The 17,433-nt window shown below is 40.1% G+C and overlaps 2 protein-coding genes and 1 pseudogene across 7 annotated transcripts in view; 2 read left to right on the top strand and 1 right to left on the bottom strand.

Annotated features, from left to right (window-relative positions):
- Positions 1–11,195, top strand: part of LOC128455795 (uncharacterized) — a 304,659-nt gene extending 293,464 nt beyond the window's left edge. Inside the window, exons 1-7 of one of the 6 annotated variants that reach the window (XM_053439664.1) lie at positions 9,285–9,506; positions 9,760–9,830; positions 10,081–10,257; positions 10,521–10,579; positions 10,653–10,715; positions 10,804–10,866; positions 10,955–11,195. In XM_053439664.1, the coding sequence (XP_053295639.1) occupies positions 9,484–9,506; positions 9,760–9,830; positions 10,081–10,257; positions 10,521–10,579; positions 10,653–10,715; positions 10,804–10,866; positions 10,955–11,143 (645 nt within the window). In that variant the 5' untranslated portion in view covers positions 9,285–9,483 and the 3' untranslated portion in view covers positions 11,144–11,195. Of the gene's footprint in view, positions 1–9,284; positions 9,576–9,638; positions 10,258–10,520; positions 10,580–10,652; positions 10,716–10,803; positions 10,867–10,954 lie in introns of those variants that run through there. The other 5 variants (XM_053439668.1, XM_053439663.1, XM_053439666.1 and 2 more) reach the window with 5 other exon arrangements.
- LOC128456194 (general transcription factor II-I repeat domain-containing protein 2B-like) lies at positions 553–3,840 on the top strand (annotated as a pseudogene).
- On the bottom strand, positions 11,081–12,760 carry LOC128455791 (putative nuclease HARBI1). Its single transcript, XM_053439659.1, has 4 exons — positions 12,105–12,760; positions 11,911–12,023; positions 11,719–11,830; positions 11,081–11,610 (listed from the first exon to the last, which is right to left on the bottom strand). The coding sequence occupies exons 1-4, from the start codon at positions 12,535–12,537 to the stop codon at positions 11,240–11,242; spliced, it is 1,029 nt and encodes a 342-aa protein (XP_053295634.1). The 5' UTR covers positions 12,538–12,760; the 3' UTR covers positions 11,081–11,239.
- Between the last annotated feature and the right edge of the window lie 4,673 nt (positions 12,761–17,433).

Genomic DNA, 17,433 nt, shown 5'->3' with positions numbered 1-17,433 from the left:
CTCCTTCACTTTTGACCTCTTCCTTAATCTATATCCCCAAGGATCTCCAGCTATAGATTTATTTTCTTAATAATGCTTCTCTTGGTGGGACAACAGACACAGATCCACACAATCGGGGAGCTATGGCTTTGATGTAGCCACCTCACTGCCCTGGAGAAAAAGATTCATCCTCTAATTTGAACATTTATTTATTTATCTACCTATACTCTATGTAATTTGCTCCAAGTCCTACACTAACATGCTTTAGCAGCAGTGCTAAGGAAGACAGATGAGCGTAATTAGCATTACCTGGGCCTGGGCCACCATTGTACCAGTGAATTATCCCCACCACAGGCAGACATGTACAAACAACCCCACCATCTCTCACCTCCCTCTTTTCCTATTGTCGTCACAACCTCCTTTTCTCAATAAGAGCTCATTCGGATAGCTTTTCTGTATCTTCAGTAGTTTTACTCCCACTACTTGTCTCTTTCAATCCTTCATTCTTCTTATTTGTCTCTGCTTCTTTTTTGTTATCCCTCGCGTTGGCAACAGCCAGTGGCCGGAGGCATAATGCTTTTGGGTGGTCTGTCCGTCCCTCCCATTCTGGTGAACACAATATCTTAAGAACGTCTTGAGGGAATTTCATCAAATTTAGAAATATTCACCAGGACTTAAGGATGAACAGATTAGATTTTGGTGGTCAAATTTCAAGGTCTGAGGACTTCATAAAGCACATTTTTTTCCTTGTAAAGGTGATACCTCTGGAGTGCCATCAAGGAATCCTTTTCAATTTGGTACAAACATACATCTGGACTCAATTATGATATCACTTGATTTTGGTAGACAAAGGTCAGAGTCACTAGAGTACATGTATCAATCTCAAGGCCCGGTTGCTGGTGCATTATTGTCTTAAAATAAGTTCACTGTATGCTGCTTAAAAGCGCACGTTGAGCGTAAATTACATCTCCCACAATGCATTTCGATGCACCCGCCAAGGTTAAGGTATCTCACCAGTAGCCTAGCTATGCGTTCAATACACAGGTGGAGATGAGACATTTACACAAAACCCCAACATGTCCAAGAAGAGAAAAATGTATCAATAAGGGAGGCAGTTTCACGAACGATAGGAAAACGAATACTTGTTTGTACTTCAAGGTGAAAGAACGGTATATCTTTTATGTTATGAGGTGGTGTCGGTCGTAAAACAATATAATCTATGTCGGCATTTTGACACCAAACACGGAGCTACGTATGCTCTATTCAGCCTCCAAGAATAACAAAGAATTGCAGCAGAATTAAAAGGCGGACTGTATTCGTTCACAAAAGCTACGGCCAAAAGCGATGCAGCAGTGAAAGCCAGCTTTATCGTGGCTGAGGAAATCACCCGAGCTTCAAAGTCTTTTTCAGAGGGTGCATTTTTTAAACAGTGCATGCTGAAGGTGTGTGAGCAGGTGTGCCCCGACCAGGTACAGACTTTTCAAAATGTCAGTTTGTCAAGAAACACCATCGCGGACCGAGTTAAGGAACTGGCAGGAAATCTCTCAACACGGCTAGCTGAAGAGACACGGAGCTGTATAGCTTTTTCATTAGCTGTGGATGAAAGCACAGACAACGTGGATACAGCGCAGTTATCCATTTTTATTAGAGGCGTGACCTCTCTGTCATTGAAGAGCTGTTGGATGTAGCCTATATGCAGTCCGTAAGTAAACATAAATTGCCGTGGGAGAAGTTGGTGGGACTAACTACAGATGGAGCCCCTGCGATGCGTGGAGGAAAATCAGGCTTGGCTGGACGGGTGAAGGAGACATTGCAAAAAAGTAACTGTCACACGCCCCTGATAACCTATCATTGCATTATCCATCAAGAAGCTCTGTGTGGAAAGGTTCTGGAGCTGGATAATATAATGACCACGGTCATGAAAACAGTGAACTTTATTCGGGCGCGTGGCCTGAATCACCGGCAGTTCCAGCTGCTCTTGCAGGAGATGGGCTCGGAGCACGGAGATGTGCCGTACCATACAGAAGTAAGGTGGCTGAGCAGGAGCAAAGTCCTCAAATGATTTTTTGAGCTTAGAGAAGAAATTGCTTTTTTCATGCAGAGCAAAGGAAAACCGTTGCCTGAACTATCAGATCCAAACTGGCTGTGTGACTTTGCTATGTTGTGCGACATAACTGAGCATCTCGCTCATCTGAATGAGAAACTCCAGGGACGTAATCAAGTCATCACACAGATGTCCGACATGATCACAGCTTTCCAGCGCAAACTCGACCTATGGAAGTGCCAGGTGGAACAGGACAATCTCGCCTACTTTCCTGCTTTTCAAAGCATCTCAGCCTCCATTCCAGGTGCTTTTTCATGTTCTCGGTTGGCTACCAAACCGAACCGGTTAATATGTGAGTTTGATCTGCGCTTCTCTGACTTTAAAGCGCAGCAATCTGGTTTGGACATCTTTACCAATCCTTTCACCACCGATGTCTGTAGTGCGCCCCATCACCTTCAGATGGAGTTAATTGAGCTTCAAAGTGACAGTGGCCTGAGAGCAAAGTTCCAGGATGCTGCAATCAAGGACTTTTACCGTCTCCTGCCCCCTGGTTTGATGCCACAGCTCCGACTTCATGCTGCTCTTTTTCAGTTTCATTTATTTTAAATTACATCACATTTTGTTACATTCATACTGTTAATCTGGCCCTTAGAGGCCAACCATTATGCTGATGTGGCCCTTGGTGGAAATGAGTTTGACACCCCTGCACTAGAGTCTCAAAAAGTATGTTTATGTTTTACTTGAATGTGATATCTCAACATCAGCTTAAGGGAATTTCATCAAATTTTGTAGAAACATAGTTTGAGACTCAAAGATGAACTGTTTAGATTTGAATGGTCAAAGGTCAAGGTAAAATGAGCTTGCATTGTTTTGAACACGCTATATCATGAATGCCCAAAGGAATTTTATTACATTTTGCACAAAAATTCACTCTTCACCTCTTTAATGTGATATCTCAAGACTAATTGAGGGAATTTCTTCATCTTTTGATCAGTTGTCAAGTGCACTCAAAGATAAAGTGATTACGTTTCACAGTGATCTTGAATATGGAGAAACCAGTATGTTGTAAACAGAAATGGCACTGGAGGCATACATGCTGTAATTCTAGTTCTTTATCCATTGTCTCATTCATCCTATTGTTTTACGATATTCCTATTTTGTTTTTGGGGCCTATTTATATCAAATATATTCTCTCACAGTGGATTCTGTTGTATTTCTTGGTCTTGGCAGTTCTGTCTTTCTAATATTTTCCTAAACCTTTGGGAAAAGTTCTATTCACTTATAGAATACTAATTTTTTGTCTTCATTCCTCAACCTCTTTTGTATTCTCTTACAATGTTTGTTTAATTTACCTTCATCAATTTGTTTTTGCCTTGTCTATTTATACTCTCCCTTTTTATTCCTCAGTTTTTCTGATTATCCTCCGGAAATGTCCCCTAACTTCTTCAGTCTTAAACAGATTCCGTTGTCAACACCAGTAAAAAAGGGGAGGCTGAGCTGGAAAGGATGCCTCTCAACAAACCCTCAGATGATAGGCCAAACAAAACAATCATGCAAAGCCTGTAAAACTTAGTTACAAAACATTTGTTATTGTTTTCAGAAACACAGGTGTACGCAAAAGCTGCTTTTACACAATAATGTTACTATGCCGTTTGTCTCGTCCTCAACCTCAGTTGTCTCAAATAGTCTTTTGGTGTCTACTTTAGTTTCCTTCCTTTTTACTTCATACCGAACCTATTTTTCTCCATCTTTTTTCTTCTTTTGTTCCATTTTTTCCCCAGTCATTGCAGTGGGCACAGTCCATTATCATGGCCTAAATCATTTGTGAGGTTGGAATAGAGCAAAAATAAGGTTACATCATGGCAGTGTAAAAATGGAGAGATAGCAGAGATGAGAGGAAGTGAGGAGGAAGAAAAGAAAGGAAAAATGATGAGTGTGTTGGCTTGCTGATCGGTTCCAGCTGAATCCAGAAACCAACTGCGACGATTTTCAGACTGGCAGAAGGAGCAGCAGAATATCAATCTGACTGTGACCCATTTTACATTTCTTTTCCTTTTTTATCTGTTTTCTATTTTTGTAGACTCCCCTGTTTACATTGTGTTTACAATCATTGCTTCCAATCATCTGTGTGGTTCTAGCTCCAATGTGAGGTGACTCAGTAGATGGGGTGTAATGAGTGAAGGGACCTCACGGTAGTGCCAGGAAAGGCCTACCTCACAGTCTCACATCCTAAACCACTTCGCCAACAGAGACGCCAACTAAGAAAGCACTTATTACATCTATGAGCATTCAAGCATTGAGCGATCCAGCTACCCCAAATTGTTTCCGTACTCCCATCAAAACCTTCAACTTAGATTAAAGGAAAGGAAGAACTAAAGGAGGAGGGAAAATGCTGATTGGCACACTAGCATTTTCTTAATTTGGGGCAGAAAATCCTGTTTCATGGTGGTGTGGCGTTCCATTCACCAAAGAAAATTTCGGACTTGCAGAGGGATCTTTCCAAGTCTATCTCTCTCTTTCCTACTCTTCAGCTACCTCTCTCAACCTCTCCTCCCCGCAGCATTTCAGCAAAGCACTCAAAATATATAAAAACAGACAATACAAGATTCTCAGGCATTTGTTTTTGATTTGCAGTCATTCTAGGCCTGCAATCCTTAACGGATTGATTGTGTTACCAGATAGAGAGATACAGAGTAATTGGAGAGAATAAAACCTCCCTCTGCTCTCATTTGATAGTCTTGCAGAAACCGAGGAATGTCCATTAGGCATTTGAGCATTGATTACAGACACAAATCTGATGTCCAGATAGCTGATGACAGGCGATGTGGATTTTCAGTTAGTCACCATGTCACATAGCCTCATATAAAAAGAAAGAAAAAGGAAGAAATGGGGTTTCAATTGGAATGACATGATTATAACATGAGGAGTCATCCGACTTCTGGATGAACATCACAGGAAGGATGGTCATGCTTATAAAAAGGAGGGGAAGTAACATTATATCTGATGTATGGCTTAGACAGATGGTATGTTGCAGACATTATGTGAATTCCAAGTTGTCTGCATCTCCCGACAAAATCCACAAATAGGTTCAGAAGAATGTGGATACACCTTTTCAAGAGGACATCCAGAATGTGGAACGTGGAAAAGGATATTTAAAAGAAAAATCAAAATTCACTCTGCATCTCCTCACCACCTTGCCTATGGACGGGTCGGTGAAGTGTTTGGGTCAACAGTACACTTCTTTCGTCTCAGAAGTAAACTTTGTAGCAGGCGATCCGATACAATTGAAGTCAATGGTGACTTACACTTCAGACGTAACAAAACAACAGAATAAAACAAACATTCATATTCAACTTGAAACAAGGTAACTTACAATGTGTGCCTCAATGTCCACTGGAGGTGGCTAAACTAGAGGATGTAGTGTGACCCATGGTCCTTAAATGCACTTTCACAGGTAGATATCAGCAGTCTTTTAGGCTAAATACACGGTTTAAATTACGTTGTTTTATTACGTGTGAAGTTTCGGTATCCAGTTACTTCAATTGTTTTAGATTTGGCTACAACAAAGTTTACTTCAGAGACTCAACTGACAGGAGACAACTATCTTGATGTATCCAAGATCGGATTACCTACTGGAAAATCTGGGCAACTGCTCCAGGGCCTGCCACCTTCCCGGCTCTGAATGCCCCAGCTTCACTCCACATTAAACGGTTGATCATACTCTGAATGTGTGGCCCCTGTGCTGTTGGAGCTTCATTCCTTCATTATATACTAATTTGTGTGTCGGGTATATGCATTTCTATCATTTATCTGGTCTTCACTACAACTCTTTACACTAAAGCCGTTTTCAGACATGACCTCCGGGGAACATTCGGAGAATTGGCTACAGAGTTTACCCGCAGTTTGCAATTCACACATGCACAGCACAGACGCGTTAAAAAACTGCGAAGAGTCTCACTCAGACATTTGCGTTCACAGCAGAGAAAATACAGAGGAACTGCAGAGCGCAGTGCATGTCTGAAAGCAACCAAACAAACTTCAAGAAGGGAATTCCAGTATTTCCTAGCTGGGCTTGTGAGTGTGTCCTTAAAATATGTCCACTTAAAGGGATAGTTCACAGAAAAATTTTAATTCACTCATTATACTCAACACTTTGTAAACAGCGTTGCAGCCAAATATTATACAATTGAAGTAACTGGTGATCAATTTTTCAAAAGTAAAAAACGAATGAAGTAATAAAATGCCTCCATATTGCTCCTGTGGTTTCATTTGGGAGACCGTAAGCCCCGACATTTAAATCCGACTTGAAATGGCGTCATTTACACTAATGACCCTAAATGTCCTCCGTTATCCTCCTCTGGAGCTGTGTTCACGTTCGCACGAACTCAAGCTCTCGCCAAAGGCAATATGTTCGGTGAACTATCCCTTTTGAGTGTTTTAATGGACATTTTTGTGAACTGTTGAAATTGCCCCATAACTTTGTAGCCACTACCACCATGGAGATCAGGGGTGCACACACTTTATAGGCATCTGAGCTACTTTTGAAATGACCAGCTCAACATGATCTACTAACCAAATAAAACGTATTGGCATTGCCGCCAAAACAAAAATATACTGTGTTCGAAGACGGGTCGACCCCCCCGTTTCTTTTCATGTTGGTATCATGCTATCCAGATGCAGGCACTTAAACAAAAAAATCTGACATGTAGAACACCTCTGTCTTTTCTCCGTCCTCTGCATATCCTATTGCTGTTGTGTGACCTTTGACCCTGACATCAGAGTTGCATGCTGGCCAATAATCATCTCAGGCTTGCTCTGAGCTCATTCTCTCATGCCTGGTCATGCACAGCATCACTAGCCAAGTCACACACTTGCCAATATTCTGTCCTTATTGTACATACTTAGTGAGGATTTATACTGCAGGTTCCATCACACCTATCTGTGAAATAAAGGATTTGAAAAAAGTATATACCTGCACAAACAGATGCATTTGTTAAAGTGAGAGGCATTCATTTGAATTGATGCTGAGGAACTTCAATTGAATGGAAATCCCTCATACTTAAGTGATGTAATTCCAATGATGTTGGAAAATATTTGATTTCTTCTAGTAAAAAGCTAATCAGTCGCTTGAGTATAAAACATGAATATCTTGTTTAACAGTAATATGATATGAGTTAACATATTTAGTATTCTAAAACCTTTCCTCTTTTCTTTGAATTATTATTATTTAAATCAAATTTGATTGATGGATTGAATTATTCCACCCACTCAAAACTCCAGTCTATCGCATCAGAACCTCTATTCTAGTTCCCAGACTGGATAATGCTCAGTCTCACACTTTCCACTCCCCCATCGCTTGACTTCAACCTTCTCGAGGTTAACAATGACTGTTCTTTTCTGGTTAAGGCTCCGCAGATTGAAACAGAGAGGGAACTTGAAAGTGAAGCTCACTAGAGAGAAGTAAGTGAAAAAGGTAATGAGCTAGTGAGTGTAGGAGTCAGGTAGGGGTGTGATGTGTGTTAAAGTAAACAAACTACATACAACTATCACTGGCTTCATATAAAAAATTTTGACAAAAACTTTGTTGTTGATTTGTGTAAAAATACCCAAGATGAATACTGTAAGCAGACTACTTCATCACTATAACCGGATTCTCTAAACAGCACTTGTGTAGGAACGATTCTGTCCCAAGCTTTTTGATCCATATAAACAGTGGATCACTATACCGTATTTTTCTAGGTTATAGTAGAAAAGTTAGTTAGAAGTATAATTTTCTACGTGATATCATAGTCTGTGCGTGACATCTTCTCCCCTCTGTCTGTGTCCAACAGGGGGGCGGGGCATCACGTTGTGGCTGTCAGCCATTGTCGATGGATGATGGCATCGAAATAATTGATATTTGGAGGATTTTCCTCCATTTTGATTTCTGTGAGACTGGTAACTCCACTGAGAGCTCGGGAAGGAACAGACAGGCCAGGTTGAGAACCTCCCGCTGCGTTGTTCAAAAGTCTGGACCCAATAAAGGTCATGTCTGAAAGCAGCTCTATTCTATACTTTATGTTGTTGTGTCATATTGCAATGTATGTAATTGACACAGAATTTGTTTGTTTTACAAATAAATTAAAGTGTGTAGCGTCTTACTGTTTTGACCTTAAAATACTAATTCATTAACAACAATATCAGATAATAAACAAATAAATAAATTTAAATAAATAAATTATTTAAACAAATAATTTTCTACAATATAAATTACAAGTCCATTGTATAAAGTGGACTTGTCCGGATTGACAGTGGAATTGCAAAGTTAGTAATTTAAATGTAATGGATTTGTATTTATATAGCACTTTTCTAGTCTTGATGACCACTCAAAGCGCTTTACAGTACAGTTTCACATTCACACACACATTCATACAGTGCATCTACTTGCAGCTCTTTTGTTATTCTATGGGGGGCCATTTGGGGTTCAGCATCTTGCCCAAGGACACTTCAGCATGCACATGGTTCAGACTGGGGATCGAACCGCCGACCTTCAGGTTGGAGGACGACCACTCCCGCCCTTGTACTGTATTAAGTTAGTGAAAGTGTGGGATAAAGTTCAGTTGGTTCACCTACTCCTGAGCTGTATTACACTCTTGAATGCTACTATATGCATTAATTCCAATTCAACTTCAAATCATGAATCATTCCCCCACAAGGCCCTTATCAGGCAATCGGAACAGTTATCGATACGGCATAACTCAGCAGTGAAGGATAGCTTGTGAGCATGTAGTGGCATTAGCTATGGGGATTAACATTTGCTGCGATGTAGCCTTTCAATAACAGTAATGGCTGTTGTCACTTGGTCTTAGAGTATGTCACTGTGTCTCACATCAGCAGACCATTAGGAAATTGTTAACTCTTGCATAAACTCTCAGTTTAGAGCACAACTTACACCTACGACATGTTTTCTCTTTTTCATATTTGATTTCCTTTCAGACATGAAGATTTTGATAGACTTAGGCAATAGTGGATCTAATTAGGCTTTTTGTTATTGAAGCATATAAGTCGTGATCTGAACATCTGAGGGAGAGGATACAATCAGCCTTGGACCATGTGTCTTTTCTTTAAGCTGAATTCCAAGTTTAACCACATTCAAATAAAACCAGCTGCTAAATGACCAAACTGCCTTATTCTCTGTCCTCTGGTTCCGCAGGAGCTGTGACATCTCTGGGGGTAAAAGAACTGATGATGTAAATTGATTGAATTGGGGTCAACCTGGGGCCCGTTTCACAAAGCAGGTTCAACAAACTCTGAGTTAAAACCTTAACTCTGGGTTGAGCAACTCTGAGCTGTCAAACTCTAAGTTTTCGGTTTCAGAACAGGTGATAACACTTAGTTCAATCAACTCAGAGTCAAGGTAACCCTGAGTGAAGCTTGTGCATGAGGATATAAAAAGCCTTCATCAATGGAACACAGATAACATGATTCACCATGGCAACAAGTGGTAAACAGCCTCGATCCTCCTACTTCTCCCCAGTGGAGTTGGAAATATTAATGACTGCGTATGCAGAAAGTGAGCATATATTTTTAAAAAGAAGCAATACTGTGGCAGCAGCAAAAGCGCGGGATTTTGCGTGGCAGGAAATTGCTGACCGAGTCAATGCGTCAGTATTAATTTGAGAAAAAAAAGAAATGTTTTGTCTTGAATGTTCCACTTATTCAACAATTATATTCCATATGTGTGTCTGTGAGCACAGGTGCAACCCAACAGGCACCAAACGGACTTGGCAGCAGCTAAAGATGAAATATAAAAATGTAGTTCAAACAGGTAAGGTATAATAAAGTACAAGCAATTGTGATGTTGTTTAGCCTGCCCTCATTAAACAGCATTTAGTGGCTACATTCAACATGTGATGGATATATTTAAGTAATTAGGGAAATCTGCAAAAAAAAGAGAAATCCCAACACTGCCAGTATTTAATATTGTCTCTATGAAAGCAACACCTAAATGCCTTTTATACATACAAGTCTCCAAAGTTGTGTTTTCTGTATGTATTTAAATTTGACCTCCATTATAGCCAACAGAAAAAAGGCTGAGGCCCGCAAAACAGGTGGCGGTCCACCACCACCACCTCTCACAGAGGCTGAAAAGATGGCCCTCAGTCAGAACAGTGGACGACCCATTGCTGAGGGCATCTCTGGGGGGAGTTCATCGGACCCACCCACGCCCCAGGTCACAGGGGCCTACATAAGAGGTAAGTTATTCAAATGAATGGCATGTACGTTAATCCTTTTTCTAGTGTTCGCTCAGTAATGGCCACCCATTCATCTTAGACACAACTTAGTTGGCACACTGATTTTTCTTGTAGCAGTAAGCTACAGTTCTTTGCAATTGGCTGCTTTTGCTTTCAGATATCAATCTATTTTAAGGTGACTCAGAGTTTGAAAAATTGTGTTTAAATTAGGTGGGGCACTTTTCTGGGTAATCATCAACTGTCTAATCTTCATTTTCTACCAGTTACTGATGGTGTAATCTGTCTCGTTGAGCCTTCTGCCATAACAGACCTCCATGCTGTTGTAAGTACTCTTAATATTCCACAGATTTTTCATAATTGGTAGAATATAACACACACATTCTGTTTCATTACAGGAGGATGATGAAGAAACCTTATCAGCTGCCACAGAGAGGGAAGATGCAGAGAGGCCTGCTGAAGTATACACCTTTTTTTTTTTAAAATAACTTTGGCTCAGTTAATAGTGTTGTTCCACAATACAACTTGCAACTTCTTTCTCTCTAACAGAGCCATGCTGGAAATTACAATGGGGAAGAAGGTCCATCAACCTCCACAGCACAGCTTACCTCAGTAAGATGTTGTTCAGCATTGACCCACAACTTACAATGACACTAAATAGACATGGCACCGAAATTCAATGTCATTTATGTTCCTATAGCTCCCTGTGAAACAACTTTACAAGGTATATTTAGAATCTCAAATAAACAAATCACACCTAGAAATGGAGCACATAAGGCTGCAGATCACCAAAACAGAAAAGGAAATACAACTGCTGGACCATCAGTTAAAGGTGGGTGACGTGCCCACAGGTGGATGTTTTTTAATTGTTTCAACAACAAAGGATTAACAACTGTACAAAATTTGTCCTTCTAGGAAATAAAGAAGACCTCATAAAATGAGATGCATATTGTCGTTCTTGAACATTGGGGAGGTGATGGGTCAGTTAGAAATGATTGACACATATCATGTCTCTAACAGCTCTTCCATCTCGTGTATCAGCAGGGGGGGTATGATTAATACCTGGATCACAGGGGGAAAGAGTAGGACATTGTTCTCCTCTAATAGTGGCAATGTTGTGGAGAACCACACATGCCACTATAATGTCACAAGCTCTCTCTGGGGTGACCCTGAGCCTACGAAGGCACTGGAACCGGGCCTTGAGTATCCCGATGGTCATCTCCACTCTGGCTCGTGTCCTGCAGTGAGCCAAGTTGTAGTGTCGCTGTGGGCCAGGCTCAGGGTCAGGGTAAGGGGTCAGCAGATAGCGCTGGCAGGGGTACCCTCTGTCTCCGAGTAGGTAACCATCGAACTCTACTATGATAATACAAGATACAGTTTGTTTCAGTTGCAATAGGAGGAAACAAAATATTTGATCATAGGATATAACTATATACTGTATATAAATTATATATATAAACTCACCACCGGCAAATCTGGCACTCAGTGTCGACTCACGAAACATTCGTGAATCATGCACAGACCCAGGCCACTTCGCTTCCACATTGTTAATCATGTGGGCTCCATCACATATGATCTTCACAGTGGAGAACAGTAATTAGCTGTATGGTGTAGTGTATTTAATTTGGAATGTTAAAGGCTACTATTTAGGCCTACCTGCACATTAATGCTGTGGACAGATTTCCTATTCACATAATCTCCTTCATTTATTGAAGGAGCGATGATAGGAATGTGAGTGCCATCTATGCAGCCAATCACACCTGGAAACCCTAAAATATATCAAATTGACTGATTAGTGCTTCAAGTCTCAAAGCTTTATGACATAAATGAATTACTGCTTAGACTGATACCTGCAATTCTGTGGAACTCTTCTTTGAGAAGTCTGGTGGGTCTGTGACTTGGGAACACTACAAACGTGCATAGTAGCCGTTTCAGTGCAAGTGTCACATTTCGGACAGCCCGACAGACAGTTGCCTTGGACACATGCTCTGCATCACCGACGTTATACAAAAAACTGCCGTTGGCAAAAAAACGAAGTGCAATACAAAGAATTTGCTCGGAACTGAGAGCATGTCCACGATGCGTCATGTGAGCGATGTGAGGGCTGAGAATATCGTTTATATAAATTATAGATGATGCAGAGAAACGGAAACGCTCAAACAGATACTCATCAGGGAATGATAAAACATCCAATCGGGGTCTAATAATCCTCTCCCGGTGGAGATGTCTGCGGAGTATCTGCGCCTCGACATCAACTGGCTCTTCAATAAAAGGACACGCCATGTCTGCCACTGCCTTCAGTCTGCAGGCTTCAACTTAAGAGCAGGAGAAACTCGGGGTTAGTTGAAGAAAACCTGCCAGCGAGCAGGTTAGGTTCACGGAGTATGTTGCCAGGGTAACTGACTCAGAGTAAAGCTGAACTGGCTTTGTGAAACTGAAAAACCAGAGTTTCCCTCATCTCAGGGTTAACTAACTCAGAGTTTTCACTAAACCTGCTTTGTGAAACGGGCCCCTGAATGTGGAGACCGTTTTTGTTTTAAACAGAAACTCAGCTATACAAATTGGACACATGCATTTTAAAAGACTTAAAAAACTTTTTATGAAGCACAGATACTGTGAAATAGACAACACTAAGTTGCATTAAAGCTGCTTTCAGACATGCACTGAAATCTATAGACCCCCTGAAGTTTACCCAGATCAGGATTTGTTGCTGTTGTGAACGCGTCTGAGCAGAGAACATACTGATGCATTGTGCATGTGTGAAAAGCAAACTGCAGTCACCAAGTTCTCCAGAGATCTGTCTGAAAATGGTTTAAGGGACATGTAGGATCCAATATTATTGGAGTTTGATCTATATCAGGGAATGGGAAAAAAGTTGTAATAGTCTCTGTCGTTTCAGTCTTAGCATTTGTATGTAAAACTGTCACCAATACTTCTGTTAAATCAAAAGTGTGGGTATACACTTTTTCTTTTTTAAAAGGGGCCTAAATATATAACACTGCCACTTTAATCATCAAAATTGAGATGGAATTAATACACATGACAATGATACATGCAGTTGGTGAGGAATACATGTCTTTAATTACAAATGATGCTAAGAACGTGAAAGCGTGTATTATCATTATGATTTGTTGTATAAATCCCATGAATGTGCAGGTTGCATTTGCCTGTAATAAAGTAGCCTTACACTTTGCTGCACTCTCCTCCAGATGGTGTCTGAGTATTGAGCTGCTTGTATCTGCCATGCTTCAATGCATACCTCTGTTTTGTTTCTTACATTTGCACCGCTATAGCTGCTGTTATGATAACACAGCTGACCTGACCTGAGCAGCTGGCCTCTTCCTCCCCTTCCAGCCCTCTGCGATGGGAACCTTTGGCCCATTGTTTCCTCTCTGTTTGCCAGCCAAAGGCTTGTTTTATGCTTGATTACCTATTTATCTTTCCCTTCCATGCAGTTTGAGTATAACACCTTAGATTACTTACTTGAACCTGTTAAAGGACTTTTCTCCTTTAAAGGAATAGTTACAGTGGTGAGGCTAACAGTGGTAGTTACAATTCACAATCAGGCTCACTGCCACAGAATTTGTGTAGATGTTGATTAACCAAACATTTGGAACTTAATTACATTTTTAAATGATCGAGAGTAATTGAAAACTTATAGCTGGAACCATTCACCATTAAAATATATTTATTGAACAAGCATCCAGTACAGCCATACAGCCAGAACTACAACAGATCTCTATCTTTGGATAATACAGCTTCCATGTCAAACAAATATATTGATTGAATAATATATTTAGGAGAAATCTACTGATACAAACAGGCAGAGGGTAGTTAAACAAACACCATCAAAATGTGTGTTTTTTGAAGTTCTTTTTCCATTAGAGTGAAAGAAGACATGAACATAATAAACCAAAATCTCTTCAAAATGACCAGTCCATGAAAAAACAAAAATTAAACAGTATATTGTTTAATCATTCCTGCAGCACAATGTCAAAACATTTATTCATAATAATATTAATTTTCACAGTTCAAGACCTTTTTTGTAATGATTTGTGAGGATTTCAACAAAGCAGAATTCGTTAAGCCTAATGGTTGCAACTTAGGGTAGGCCGGTTTGCTTATTTATGCTTATTTTTTTGTAGTGTTATTTATTTCAATACCACCAAAATAATTCAAAGGATTTGTTGTTGGTTCTCTCCCCGGTGCAGTCAGTTATTCTAAATATACACTAGAAACTATAGTAGCATAGAAAACATGCACATTGTATCATCGTTTCCTCTTGTTGTCTGCTCGTGATAAACCTTGTGAATACGAAAGAGCCATTGTCTCTGTGTGAACTGTATTTAACAATTGTTTGAGTGTGAAGGTATTCAGATAAATTGGTAAGCAAGTCAGAGATGTGCTACTATACTTATCTTTTTGTTTAAAAATATTTTTTAAACAAATAATACTGAGAAGAGCCCTTTTTCTCACTTGAGCCCCTGCCCCCCAAAATGTCTGTGCAAGTCCCTGATAATAATTCATCATTGTTGACCACAACGATGGTGGAAATCCAGATGATCCATACTGCTGATGTTTTGGACAGACAGAGCTAGAACCAATCAACACATTAAGTCTAAGACCAGCAAAAAATAGGAACTCTCAAAATGTAGAATCTGTGAGAGGGACAGACACCCCCACTCCCCAGTGGAGATTACCCTTTGGATCTACAAATGAACATTAAACAACAATTATCCATGTGGCATGCAGCAAAGACATTGGTGACAAAGACATTGGTGACAAGTGACACCATTGTCTAATCCAGCAACTGATAGTATTAACAAAACAGTGGACTCTACTGTACTAATCAGTGTGAAATGAGCTCATGCTGTACAAGCAGTTCTAGTTTTTTATCCCTGAACACCAGAATAATTCCCTTCAATTTGTAACTGTCTTGTTCATCAGGGATTCTCCATCAAAACTCTGTGAATTATGTTTGAAGTGCACCATTATCATAAATGGAATCATTTTAGCAATCTAATCAGTACGCTGAGCCTGGATCCAATCAGCCTCGCAGCTGTCATCTCCTGCCTGTACAAAAGGTTTCATTGTAACAACATGCTCACCCAAATAATGACAAAGTGAAAACAGAGCTACGCCTGAGTGTAAATTCCCCACAGAGGATTATAAACAAGCTCTGCTGGTTTGATGTTTGATTGAAAGGGTAAGAGAGAAAGAAAATGTGTGTGTGTGTGTGTGTGTGTGTGTGTGTGTGTGTGTGTGTGTGTGTGTGTGTGTGTGTGTGTGTGTGTGTGTGCATTCGTGTTTTTTTTTGCAGTTATAAAAAATCATGAAGCAGATTGTTGTTTGATAGAATATCTCTATATGTGGATGTTTGTGTACGTAAAGTAATAGAACTAATATTTAGCATGACGCACCAACTGATAAATATCTCAACAGACTTCGTAACATGTGACCAACTACAGACTCCACAAAAAGTTGTAAATGAAGTTCCACCTATATTTTGAATACAACGTGTCTTTGGCTATAATAATAAATCCCAAATTGCCCCTTCTCATAGATTCCCTATGAGAATTCCAGTGAAAACTGGTACACACTTTCTACTTACGAAGACATGGTATTCTTCAATATAACACCACAGATGCGAACAATTCTAAAGTTTAAGAACGCAACATGTATCTGATTAAGAATATATTGGTGAATGAGGCCCAATGTTTTAAACATTTATGAGAAAAGACAGTATCTAACATTATTGGAGAGGTTTAACAATGTTTAAAGAAAATGTCTGGCAATTGTAGCTATAGAGGTATTGCCAATTATAGTAGTAAATGTTAATAGACATATAGTATATCTAAACAATCTAGTTGTAATCATAATCCATGATCAGCTGCCACCATGATCACGATCCACCATCACAATCATCATGCACGATCCAACATAACGGTCACGATCCACAATGTGACCACAGCCTTTATCCAGGATCTCCAAACGATGAAGTTCATGGACTCCAGGGAAGAAGTGAACAGTCAGTAACAAGTATTCTATTGTACATTGATGAGATGGAGAGGAAGAGGAGGAATGCAACTGCCGCACTTTGTGGCTCGTGCCAGGTGAGGCTCACGGTAGCTGGGTCGCCCTTTGTGATATAAAATGTTAAATTTTGATGCCATATGATCTAACAAAGTCAAGGGTGTGGTTAAAATGATAAGTGGGTTGATGTATACACTGTCTGAAACCAATTTACTCTAATATTGAATTAAACGCGACCCTAAGGCTATCATTTTCATTGTCCACATGACAATTAAAATCACCCACATCATTTTGTCTGACTTGGTAAAAACTCAAAACTCAGACGAAGCCCCACGAGGTCAGAACTTGGCCCAGGATGGGTGTGATGGATTTACAGCGAAGCTTTCAAATGAGTTATCATTTAGTTCAGGTTAAGGATTAATAGATAAAATTAAGTTACAAATAGCTGCAACTCCACCTCCTCGGCCAGAGCTTCGAGGAACGTGTGTATTTATATGACTGAGGGGAGTAGATTGATTTAGGCTGACATATTCCTCAGGATGCAGCCAGGTCTCACTGGGACAGTAAATCAATGTTGTGATCTGAGACTAATTAATTGACTAAAATTGCCTCAGATGACAATGATCTTATGTGAGCCCCACTTTTAATAATCTTGTTTTGTTCGTTGTTGTTGTACAGTTTGGTTGTGTTATTTTTCATTAGATTTTTATTTGGAATGTCGTCTCTGCTTATTTTTTTGATTAAAGTATTTTAATAGAATGGGGTCACAGAGAAGTGCGTAGGACTGTAACTCTCCCAACTCTGGGTTGTTATTTTGGATGTATAGACTCTGTTACATTCCTAGATAAGAGAGCCGCTCCATCAAAAGTGGGATAAATGCCGTCTCTCCTCATAAAACCAGATTTCCTCCAGGAAGTTTTCCAATTGATGACAAAACCCACTGTTTGCCGGACACCACCCTGAAAGCCAGCGATCAACATGCTTAACATGTCATCACTGGTCAGATTAGGTGGAGGTCCAGAGAATACTACTGAGTCTAATATCGTTTTGGGAAATTCCACATTAACTTTAGTGTCCTCTGACATACATATCGATGCTGATAGAGAATTTGTCGTGTAGCCGAACAGCCAATGGTTAATGCTGCTC

The sequence above is a fragment of the Pleuronectes platessa genome, chromosome 14, assembly GCF_947347685.1.
Source record: "Pleuronectes platessa chromosome 14, fPlePla1.1, whole genome shotgun sequence".
NCBI lineage: Eukaryota > Metazoa > Chordata > Actinopteri > Pleuronectiformes > Pleuronectidae > Pleuronectes > Pleuronectes platessa.
This window is presented reverse-complemented; position numbering and strand designations above follow the sequence as displayed.

Coding starts and splice junctions, on each gene's coding strand:
- LOC128455791 (XM_053439659.1), bottom strand. CDS start 12,537: ATGGCGTGTCCTTTTATTGAAGAGCCAGTTGATGTCGAGGCGCAGATA. Junction 12,024..12,104: donor AGAGTTCCACAGAATTGCAG/GTATCAGTCTAA, acceptor GATATATTTTAG/GGTTTCCAGGTGTGATTGGC. Junction 11,611..11,718: donor GAGTGCCAGATTTGCCGGTG/GTGAGTTTATAT, acceptor GTATTATCATAG/TAGAGTTCGATGGTTACCTA.